This window comes from Phyllostomus discolor, chromosome 7 (genome assembly GCF_004126475.2).
Source record: "Phyllostomus discolor isolate MPI-MPIP mPhyDis1 chromosome 7, mPhyDis1.pri.v3, whole genome shotgun sequence".
NCBI classification, from domain to species: Eukaryota; Metazoa; Chordata; class Mammalia; order Chiroptera; family Phyllostomidae; genus Phyllostomus; species Phyllostomus discolor.
Genome location: NC_040909.2, coordinates 67904830 through 67917526, shown reverse-complemented (window position 1 = coordinate 67917526; position 12697 = coordinate 67904830). Strand labels below are relative to the sequence as shown.

Genomic DNA, 12697 nt, shown 5'->3' with positions numbered 1-12697 from the left:
GTATCTTAAATTAGCTGAACAATGTTTCCCAATTAAGCATAGAAGTATTCCATCTATCCTAAAGATATTCTGTGAGCATCCTACAATTATCTATATAAAAAGCAACAAGTTTCATCTATGATCAACATATAAATATCTAATAAATATTAAAATTATTAAACTACAAGTCAAAATGCAGCTCTCTCATAGAGTTAAGTGACAGCATTTTGGTACATTCATCATTACTGTACTTTATTTAATAAAGATATACATTTGCCCTTGCAAAAATAACAACTGCAAGTTTATAAATAAAACCACAGACCTCAAAGTCATGATGCTGATACTTCAATTTATAAACAAGAGTAAATCTATTTGTTTAAATGGTCCATGGCACAATTAAAATAAAAATATCAAAAGATCACACAATCTTAAAGAACATGTTTATTGACATTAATTTCATAAATATTCTAAAGAAAATTTCAAGATTTCTTAACTTAAAATGTTTACAATCTGTTCTCATTGGCAAAATATCCCTCAACAAATAAGGTTAACAGGTCACTAAAAATGAACGTCACATTTAAAATTTGCTTCATTTTTAACATTTCTGTAAAAACTTTAAAAAAAAATTTGCGAGAGCTACTTCTCCCTTCAATTACAGTAAATCAATAGTTTTTATTTTAACTATTAGACATATTCATAAATACATCACCTAGCTGCTGTGAACATGACAGTCAAGTCAGTCAGTAGTATATTACTCTATAAACATAAATGGAGCCAAATCATTTTGGTATTTTTAGTCATAGCAATTTAAGTAGTCAAAATGCAAAATTGTGGTTGCCACCCAAATCACCCAAAAGCATATAGTACAGTATTAGAAATCGTTTGTATCAGTTTTATAAGTTCATCTGTGTACTTCAGGTATCTGAAACTAAGAAAGGGATTGTTTATATTTTGATAAAAATGTACTCAAATATTTCATAGCATTAGTATTTATTGCTTTATATGAATACTGTATTGAAAGCCCAAGCATTCAGTTTACACACAGAAATTATACAGTTAAACACCGCATCACAAAGGCAGTGAACACATTACATTCTACAAAATCTACTTTACAGAATTTAAAAACTCTAAATATCAAAAGGTACAGCTGAAGAAACAAGTATAAACTTGGCAGCTAGTAATTGTGCCAGAGAAATTGCAACTTGCATGACACTATATATGTGAATTTGAAAATATTGAGTTTAAAGTAATCATTGTGCTTTGTGTTGGTCTGAAAACTATAACACTGGCTGTTGAAGAAGCACGTTTAAAAATATTTAATTCACTTCAAAATGTCATACAAATTATGGTGGTTTCTATGCACCCCTAAAGCTTTAGTCATTTATCATTTAGCTCCAGTACATTACTAAAGTAATATATTAGTTCTTCCAGTACAGTGGTGTTTCATTATCACTAACATTTGCATACTCCAGAATAATTTAAAAGAACGTGTAATATTCAATATTCAAAAAAACAAGCCAAAGTTTAAAGAACCTGCCAGGTTCTTCTGAGATGTTTTTCTGTCAGCTTTTAAGTATTCATTCTACAAAATATTATGCTAATGTTTGAACAAAATTTCCAAGATAAAGCACATTTTCGCATAAATAATGAAGTCTTTTTCTCAGGCACCTCAGAAATGTACAAAACATTTTTAGTTTGAACAGATCTCTTGGAATGTGTTTACTTGGGTATTTCAACAGACTTAAGATTTCCAGGGTTTCTCAAGGGCCAGATTATATTTGAATTACACAGAAGAGAAAGAAACTATCTTCTGAAAGAGTGAATTCAATTATTACCAATAGAAAAAGTATCCACTGTATTTATTCATCTCTTATAGAAACAAAAATATAACATTTTCCCCCTTTAGAATATATGTGTGTGTGTGTATATATGTATGTATATATGACTTAAAGTCCACTGTACACAATCAAACAATAAAATCTGGAAATAAGCATGAAACCCTACAATTCACATCTTAAAATGTTGCAACTATGACCAAAATATGAAAACTGCTAGAGCTGTCAGAAAGAGACAAGACAGAAAGCTTTCTTGTGTACGTATAAACTAAATAATCTCCAAAAGGTTTTCAAAATTATAATTACTTTCCAGTTTAAAAACTTTAATTCTAAATTTAAAAAAAATCTATACACAAACCACTGATTTGACCAAACCAAAAAAAGTCAGCGGTAAGCAGGACCCAAGGAGCTGATAGTCACATTCTTGTATGTACAACTCTTTCAGGATTTATTCCCCAAAATACTTTATTTTACAACCTGCTTCTCTTGTAAAACTAAAGGTCCACTTTATTACATAAAAGTTCTATACAGTGTAAAACCAGAACTGTATGTAAAATACTGTATCTAAATGTTTCTAAACAGTTAGTCTTGTTCCATTGGTTCTTCTATGACTTCTGTGGCTTTGTCATCGTTTTCCATGGATGATTCTGAGAGGATTTCTTCAGTTTTACTGGAACTGGATCCTACTAATTCTTCTGTTTCATGGCAATCAGAACCACTACTTTCAGGGCCTGTATTTTCACTATCTTCAGAATGTAAATCTTTCTCAGCTTGAGTCAGGTAAGATTCCTCCATTTGATTATTTTCCTCAGAAGTCTCTTCATTCACAGTTAAGGCATCATCAGATTCTTTTCCTTGGTTTTTTCTTTCTGGGGTCATTTCTCTTGATGTCATAAAAGACTCTAAAAATAAGCAAATGTTGTTGTAGTTAAATTTTATTTTCAAAATACCTCCAAAAGTTAAGTTTCACGAATTGTGATATTCTACAGTTCAAATCATATCCCCTGAAACTCAGCAGCAACTAAATAAATGTGGGAAAAAAAGCCAAACATCAGCATTATAAGGAATTCCATTATGTTACATTCTTTCACGCAAAAATGAAGTACAAGAATTTGAGGATCTCCTTACTCCACCCTTTTACAGATGGTCTCTAAATACCTTCTTCTTCCTCTTCATCCTCTTCTTCATCCTCTTCTATACAGTGTTGCCTGGTACAACTTTCTTTGTCTTTATCCTGAGATGAAGATGATGCTTCTGCTTCTTCTACCGTAAGTGAAGAAATTTCACTGGAAGATGTCTGACTGGCTGTCTCTCTGACTTCACTTTCTTTGTCAAATCGAAGTCTTTTTACCTCATGCCCTTCAGCTTCCACAGCATATTCATCTGGATGTTTGTTTTTTATAGGGCTCGCTGAGGAACCTTCTGATCCAGATGTCAGAGAGTCACTGTAAAAGTTTTTTTTTAAAGTGTCATTAGTAAGATTATTTTGTCTTCTCCATTCTCACTTTAAAGTCTAATAATTTTTAATTGTCCTTCAGTATCAAAGTTAAATTATATTATCTGGGCGAAAAAAACATAAGGAGAAAAATTGCAAAGGAACCTAAGCTCTTTAATGAGCGTTTCCCACTAGGAACTAGTTAACAAGGTATTAGGACCTTTCTGTTCAATTTGCCAGTAAGTTAAATGTCCTCCTATAATAAAACTACAAGCCTTGCCCTGGCTGGTGGGGTTCAGGATTGAATGCCAGCCTGAGAACGAAAGGGTCGCCAGTTCAATCCCCAGTCATGGCACATGCCTGGGTTGTGGGCCAGGTCCGCCATAGGGGGCATGCAAGAGGCACCCACACATTGATGTTTCTCTCCCTCTCTCTCTCCCTCCCTTCTTCTCTCTTTAAAAGTAAATAAATTAAATCTTTAAAACAAAAAGCAAAACTACAAGTCTTGCATATAAAATACTCTTATGTTCTCTCACTTATTTAGTCTTCTTTCCCTTAATATGATGCAGAGTATTTGAGATGGGATATAAATGTTGCCTTTCATGATCTACAATAAGAAATTATTCACAAAATTTCAACTCATTTACAAATATCTTTTCTAGTTACTTTCAAAAACAAGACTTAAAATGCATTACAACCACTTTATTTTCTTAAGACCGTATTTGAAAGAGGACCTCCCCAAATTAGCAGTTTTACTCCTTTTCTATGCCCATCTTCAGCATGTGCTAAGAGCTCCTATAACTACATTAAAACCTGTATTATACCACAAACAAGAGTGAATTGTAAACTATGAGTGCTCAAAATCAGCACTAAACGCTAACACTTTATATTATTTTTTAATTATTAACCACAAACAAACCTGTGATTTTTGTCTTCATTTTGCTGTAAGTTTGACTCTCTGCCATCTGTGCCCTCAGGCAAGCCATTTGCTGTCATGGGAACTGACAAAGAAACCTTTGGTCGATTAAGTGGCCTGGGTGTTCCTGGCCCATTTATATTAGACCTGTGGCAAGATAAATGAAGATCATTTTCCAGTTTTGCTAAAAGTCACACCTTTCAAGTTAACTGACTTTCATATCCATAGGTTACCAAATTAACTAATTCTGTTCAGTATATTCTATATCCTCCATAAAACGCCCAATTTCTTAAAAAGTATATTGAGCCTGCTACTCAATATTAAGGAAATGTAAACTCTTTGAATATTAAAAATTAAGAGTATTACCTTTCAGTATAACTTGATGAATTTCCAGGAAACATAACACCATTCATTCGATTTAAACTATTGGAATTGTTTTTTCTATGAGAAAAAAAAAAACAAAAAACACTGTTATGGATGGTTTAGTGTCTTAGTTTTGACAAGAATCAAAAGTCTAAATTTTGTAAGATCACAGAACCAAACATTAATCCTCTGCAAGAAATATCATGGGATTCTCTTAATTAATGGCATAGGTATATCCTTTAAAAAATTCTAAAAAGAAATTCTGTCTCTGTCTATGAAATCAAGAGATATTTTTAACCTTAAACCTAAACTGTTTAATGTGTATTTCCCACTAGGAACTAGCCAACAAATTATATAACCTTTCGGTTCAATTCTCCAGTAAGTTCAATGTCTACAAGTCTTCTGTATGGAAATATTGTTTAGATCCTCTCACTCATTTAGTCCTGTTTCTCAACAGGAGGCAACATCCTCCTCATAATAACCCTACCATCACCCTGCATCCCAAGAGACACATGAAAAAGTCTGAAAATATTTTGGGAGAGAGCAGGGAGGAAAGGGGACATTACTGACAGGCTTAGGACACTGCTAAACAACTTATAATTTCCAGAATAGCCACTCATTAACAAAATGTTAATTTTGCCACAGACTGTGCAAATATTAACTGACATCTTAATTTGCCATATAAATCTTGAGAACTGAAAATATATAGCTTTCCATCATGAGGAGGAATGTCATCAAGCAGCTATCAGCTATTCCTAAAGATGCCCTAGGGAAGAGTATCTAGAATAGGATCCCAGGGCCACTGACAACAGTAATAACATAAATCCAACGATGTGAAGATTACAGTAAATCATAAATCTCTTTAATCCAAATGCCTTTATTGGAAAAACATACAGGTAATGTTATTGGTAATATTCTACTTTGGAAACTGGGTAGAATGGAAACTGGGTAGTAAATTCACAAGTATTTATAAATATTATCAAGTTTAATTAGACATAAAATAAGTGCAACCTATTTTAAGACAAATATATTAGAAATACTATAATAATTAGAATGTTATATACTAAAAATAGAAAAATCTCTGTACTTACTCTGAAGAAGGATACACACAGCTAACAACCATCACATTCTGCAAACAAAAATTGATGATTTTAATACAAGGAAAAGTACTACAACAAAGTTTAATCACTTGTTTTTAACTTCTCAAATTCATCCTGGTACATTAAGTTTCCATTTATTCTAATTTTGCTAATAAAATAGATTATTTAAAAAACTTATAATCAAACAAAAATTAAAACAGTAAAAGACCAAAATCTAATATCCTATTAATGCATTTATATTTTTGCCAGTCTTATTTCTCTTTACTCTACTTTAGTTACTTTGGAGCCATAACATTACATATTGAATGCAACAGAGTGGAATCGTGTTCCATTTATTTCAGTCAAAAGCACCCCAGGATACTTAGATATTAAAGCTTTTAGGCCAAGTATAATCAATTTCCTTATAAAGCAGTACCAATCAAAGCCTGATGTGCAGTATCATACAAGGGCGGGGAGGGGGGATAAAAAAAAAACCCCTGGAATTTATTTACAATATTGCATATTTATTGTTACATGTTTAAACTTCAGTCACCTTCAAAGTACTCTCCACTTGATGCAATACACCTATGTAGACATTTTTTTCACTGCTCAAAACAGTTTTTAAACTTGTCAATTTGATGCCTTTTAGTGCTTCTACTGTTTTTTGTTGTTTTACCTCTTCCACATCGGCAAAATGGTTCCCTCTGAGGACTTTTTTCACCAAAGGGACGGACACACACACACACACACACAAAAGTCACTTGGGGTGAGACTGGATGAATAGGAAGGGTGGGACACCGGGGTAGAGGGGAGGGAGGTCCGTCCTGGTTTTGGTCAAAAACTGCTAAACACTCAGTCTGGTGTGGCCAGGTGCACACTCATAAATCACCCCTTGTGAAATAGACAAACACTCTGAAAGAGCCTCCCCCAAAGAAAGTTCACCTAAGCCCAGTGCAGCCTCTCACACCACCACTAGCTGGTACACTGATACAGATGGCTTCGTAGAACACTCATCTAGCAGGCAAGCCTATACTTCAAAGGACCTGCCTTTCAGAAGATAATTACAGGTTTTTTGGGGTCCCACCATGAATACCACAAGAAAACAGACTCAAAATATTAACCCAGTAAGGCCCTACAATCTATTGTAAATCACTAAATAATGATTTTGGATTCTTGCTCCCAGGGTATAAAGTAAGTTGAATTTGAATTATAATCTTAAAATCAACACTGGACTATGTTTTAGGATTAATCACCAAAGTGAGGGAATTAGCCACCCACTGGCCCAATTTCGGTTCCCAAGGCTCCTTCACTGTCTTCCTTCTACACAAGTCAACTTCCTCAAACACCTTGATGACGTCTTTGTTCATCATGCTGTTTCGTCTGTCCAAAATGCCCTTCTCTTATTCTTAGCATCCCTCAACTCACAGAAAAACTAGTTCTTCATTCTTAAATTTGACATTTATCTTTCTCAATATCTAATTTAAATACTTTATTTCAGTGATTTTCAGAGTTGTATACTTTGAATTCTAGAACTAAAGTAAATAAATTCCATGGAATAACAAGTTTGCAAAAATACTCTATTGAAGTTAAAAATATCAATTATAGAACTTTGCAGAACATTTAGTATGTTGAGGTATACTATGAATATCCAAGTGATAATACTAAGCTGCTTCCCTAAATTTAATGGATCACAAGCCCTCCTTTGCCCCTCTATTAAATCTCTCTGAAACTTTGACCACAATACAGAAAACAGTTTGGGAAAAAACTTCAGGTAGGCTGAGAAACTTATTTCAAGAAAAAGTACCTGTAACAGTTCTTACTCAATATGTTTTTCTGAAATATATCATGCAACAGTTTAATATAATTCCAGTAACAAAATAAATACCTTCTCTACTCCTCTGAGAAATTTGTCTGTTCCTGTATAATTTCTCCTTGGATCTGTTAGCAATTCACATAGTCGCTGAATAGTAAAAGGGATACTGCAAAAAATATAATTTTATAGTGTGAGGTCATTAATTATTAGGAACATTATTATTCTTACTATGTCAAGTTTTATCTAGTCAAGCATGTTAACCTACAAAAGAAAATGCTACAATAGGGAAATGAAAGAATGCATCACTTAAAAATCAGCAAGACAATAGGCAAACCTGTCTTTTTATTTAAAAAGAAAACAATTTTCCCTTCTTTGCCTTAAAAAGCAATGAAGAAAATCCAAAATTAACTAAAAGCTTAAAAACTAACTTTAAAAAATTTTAACATTATGAATTCTGATAATACAATTTTAAGTTTACAAGAAGATACAAATAAAATCAAGTCAGATTATTTTAATACAGGAACTTTTCCTCAAACATTCTTTGCACACAAAAATTTCTTTAGTGTTCAAGTAAAACTACAAATATTTTGTTATAAGACAGTAAGAAAAACAATTCCAAAGAAAAAGTACTATATAATTCTGCTTTATAGTTATAATAGTGTACATTTCATCAAACTTAAAGTAGATACAAAAATAATCAATATTTTAATAAATGACTTATTGTTAACTTCATTAAATAACCTCGACATATAGAATTTTCACTTGAAAACAAATGCAAAACTGACATAAGTTGGAACTAAAATCATTTTTAGAAGTTCGATCTCACATATTATTAGCGTTTCTGAAGATTATAATCTGAACAGCAAATAGAAGCATCAGATAAGATAAATGCAGCTACGAAATAGAAAATAAACTTCAGACTTTAATATCAAATCTATTTATTCTTCTTATTAGGAAAATTACAAAGCCTCATGTTAATACTTAACATTAAAATAGCTGTTTACTGTTTGTAGGTAATTTGACACAATACTCTCCCTCCACCCCAAGGTAAAGCAGTTCTAGTGAACAATTCTTCCAGGATTCAAACCCACTTTCTACTACTTCAAATCCCATGTCCTTCCTACTTTCCTCTATACTACACATACAGCACTTAAAATCATAAGTTTATTTTCTGATTGCACAAACTAAATTTATTTCTCATCTTCTTAGTATCAATCTTATATCTTAGTATCAATCTTATAATCTTATAAAGATATAAGATTTATAACAAATTCTGAAAATGTACAAAGTAAATGTTGTTCTTATGAAAATGTAAACACTTTAGTTACTTTAGAAGACAACAATCTAATAAACAAAATAAACTGACAAACAACATGGTGATGGCCAGACAGAAAGGGGGCAAGGGCTGGGTGGGTGGCTGGGGGAGGAATGGGGACATCTGTAATAAATGTCAACAATAAAAAGAAAATAAAATTTTTTAAAATTAAAAGAATCAATCTTTTCTGAAGTAGCATCAAACATAAGGTCAGAAAACTATCATTCTGCCAAAAGACTGACATTAACTATATGATGAAATGTTCCTGATATCATAAATATTCAGAAGCAGCCAGAAATACATTAACTTCCTTGATGGTCATCATGACTGCTACAGGAAATTCCTTAGGTGCAGGAGTGTCCAACCTGTGGCCCAGGATGACTATAACTGCAGCCCAACACAAAACTATACATTTACTTAAAACTTTTTTTTTTACTCATCAGTTTTCATTAGTGTTTATGCATTTATATGTGTGGCCCAAAACAACTCTTCCAGTGTAGCCCAGAGATACCAAAGGGTTGGACACCCCTGTTGGCTTAGGGTTTCTGAAAAAGAGTATTCTTTTCCTTGATTTTGAAAATCTATTCAGCATGAAGTACACAGTCATACTAAGAATCTTTAAAATGGAAAAAAGCGCAATACACCAACATCATTACTAATAAAAACTGTAAGTTTACACGTTTTGTTCATTTTTATAAAAACACCACATAATTGGAAACGTACAGCTAATACACAAAACTATAAATCCATTTTAAAATCAAGCATTTTCTCAACCTACAGGTAGTGTATGTGTATTGTAATAAACATCAGTTTCAAAACTGTCTGTCTTATCTCATAATTGAAAGCTTCTATAGGGTAGGATCTCTTCAGATATATTATGATCAATATGTAATTTGTTATGTACGTATATAACTTAAATGCACCACATGATCTCAGAGTATAGTAGTATGCCTGAACTTTAGCCCCTTTTCTAGATCACTACTCTCCAAATCTTATACACATGCCACCTATGTTATTGCCTCATTAAATATCTCATACTGATACTGTAATCACAAGCTTCTATATTATTCAAAAATAAGTAAAAATAGCACCCAGTGTTAAGAATTTTTAAATAATTAATTGACTAATACTTAGACAATGTCTAGTTATGTCTTTTCCACCAACTAAGTATCTTTTACCCACCAAAAGCTAGTAATTTCTCTTAAATTAAAACTAGCTTTTAAAAAATGAAAATCCTAAAATTTCCTGTTTAACAATGTTTATACTAAATGGCTAATTTTCTTTAAGAAAGCAAGTAAAATTGCAGTCAATTATGAACAATTATGTTTTTGTGAATATTACTACTTTTAGGGGAAATGTATACTATGTTTACACAGCAGTATCAACAATTATAGCTTATGATAAAATAGGTTTATATTCTTAGATGCTTTCAAAGGTTTTAAAGTCTATTTAACAAGTACTCAAGAGATAGCACTAAAATGTTATAACACTTTCCCTTCCTCACTTGAACAGACTAAAATACTTGTAAATAACAGTATCCACTGGAAATTTCAACACAATTTCGACAATGGCATTAAAAGGTCTCTTTACATGATTATTACTTTCAGATAACTACAAGGATCTACTATAAACTAGAAGAACCTATTATCTCAGCAGATAGACATGTATATAATTATAATAATGACAGTAATAGTATGTACCAACTGCTAAGAGGACAGAAAAATTTGGTTTCTGTTACTCTCCCATTAGACATAGCACACAAAATAATTTATTCTATCTCCTGAAAATACTAAGGCTTTTCCCAATAAAATTCACTAGCTAAATTAAGAAACATGTCCTAAAAAGAAAACAAGAGCAAAAATGGGCACTACTCATTCTCAGTGAAAACTATGAACCACAATTACTAAATTTTGGCGGGTAATGGGGGGTGGCTGTTTACTGGAATAGGTGTACTATAAAATAAATAACTTAGTAGAAAGATATTTTCGGTTAGTTTAAATAAAATGCATTCCATTTACTCTGCAATATATAACCTTTTTGCCTACATTGTAAGATGAAAAACTAAGAGTATTTAAGGAACTGGAAAAAAAATTTTAAAGGATATGACTAGCCAGCATTTTTAATTTAAAATTAAAATTAAAAAAAAAAAGATTGCCTACAAAATCCAATACACACACACAGTAAAGGGCTAAAAAATAACAGGTCCTTTCGAAAGACATTACTTATAAATGCTACAGAAAACTGCCAACCAGTCCTCTTTTAATTTACAAATTATAAGGAAATTATTTCACGTATCATAGATTAAAAAAATATACTGGCTAGCTGACTGGGAGACCTTGCCTAAAATGAATTTACCTACCTTAAATCATCATGTCCTTGTATGACGAACACAGGGATTCTGAAATCACACTTCTCACATGATGATCGTGAGAATTAAATAGGACATAATATTCATAAATCACTTAATAGCACCTGAAATATTTTATTGTGTTCAATAAAGCTTAGATCTGGTCATCCTCCTGATCTAATCTACTATTTAATGGAGATTGTAGGAAGGCACAAATGTTCCAAAATACAAAGAACCAAAAGCATATCTGTTTTAAAAAATATTCCTTTTAATTCCAAGGCAAGTAATCACTTCCGATTCCATAGAATTATGCATTTCACATTAGTTATATATCTTAATTTGACTGCAATCTGTCCCTATGTAGACTTAAAAAAATTAAGTTTTGTATACCTATAGGCTATGAGGATTCAAATACCAAGAAATGCTAACATGTTAAGCATAACTACTGACTACCTTACCTCTATGTTATACAAGCAATTTTCCTCATGAAAAAGATAAATGTAAAATATAACAAAGAGGCCATTGGAGTAAAAAGCGAAAGAGATAATAGTAAAATCAGACATATTGTTTAAGAAAAAAGCTAAAGTAGCCAACATTTGTTTTATTCATAAAGACATTTTACCATGTCTTTATTTTCTATTATTAATGGGCACATTCATACAGGGCTTTACTTAACAGAATTACTTAAGTCAGACCTGAACATTTAGGTGGAAACCAACTTAAATATTTCACAGTTATGAAAAGGCTGAATGGATTCAGTTTTGTTTCCTCTTAAGTTCTACAAAAGTCAGAAATACCACTGGAACCCTATAATATTATCTTTATTTAAAGCAGTATGTCCATTCTATACTCAGGCTTTATTTAACATGTGGATAAATATACACATACATAAATCTTCATAAACATATATTTTGTCTCTCAAATCAAATATCAGAATTTGTGATTTATTGATAATGTCAATGTGAAATGACTAGTATAAAAAACTAAGTAAATAAAGAATCAGTATCTTAAATAATGGTAAGTAACCCTAAATTACTACCTGTATCATTCCCCATCCCAAAATAAATCTATAGCAACTGTCAATACTTTTAAATCGTTATCATCTTTTTTAGAGGCTACGGTAGTCTGAAATGTTATTTTACTTTCATCAAAATAAGCATGTAAAAAAATTCTTTACATTTCTGAGAGTTCCAACCTTCCAATTTAAAAAGTTTATTAGAGAGCACATCACCTCAAACCATTATTGCCACAAGATAAAACAAGATGGGGAGTTCAATAAAGAGGGAAGGCCACTACATTATCTGATTCTCAACTAGTTATGCTAATAGAGTGAAGAGAAAGTAAATGAACAAATTTTTAACTAATAAAATAAATGCTCAACAAACAATGACACAAATAATTTTTAAAAATGCAAAACCTCTCTATCTTTCTAGACAAAGCAAGCAGCAGAAAAGCCGGCAAGCACTAAAATAGGTCAGGGCAGTAAGAGAACAAGGCAATGAAAAAAGGCTAGAACCCATTCTCTCATCCCTAAATAATCTTACACTGTAAAGCAAACACCACAAAATAAAAAATGGGAGTACATGTTTTATATCTACAGGCCAGATTTAAGAGT

General features: G+C 31.9%; 1 protein-coding gene across 6 annotated transcripts in view; it reads right to left on the bottom strand.

Annotated features, from left to right (window-relative positions):
- Positions 1–334: 334 nt before the first annotated feature.
- PPP4R2 (protein phosphatase 4 regulatory subunit 2) overlaps positions 335–12697 on the bottom strand; it is a 53390-nt gene continuing 41027 nt past the window's right edge. For 4 of the 6 annotated variants that reach the window (XM_028517953.2, XM_036031009.1, XM_028517952.2 and 1 more), the window contains 6 exons: positions 7493–7586; positions 5620–5657; positions 4532–4606; positions 4169–4312; positions 2973–3259; positions 335–2716 (listed from right to left, as the gene is read on the bottom strand). In XM_028517953.2, coding sequence (XP_028373754.1) covers positions 2397–2716; positions 2973–3259; positions 4169–4312; positions 4532–4606; positions 5620–5657; positions 7493–7586 — 958 coding nt within the window. In that variant the 3' untranslated portion in view covers positions 335–2396. Of the gene's footprint in view, positions 2717–2972; positions 3260–4168; positions 4313–4531; positions 4607–5615; positions 5658–7492; positions 7587–12697 lie in introns of all 6 variants that reach the window. The other 2 variants (XM_036031012.1, XM_036031010.1) reach the window with 2 other exon arrangements.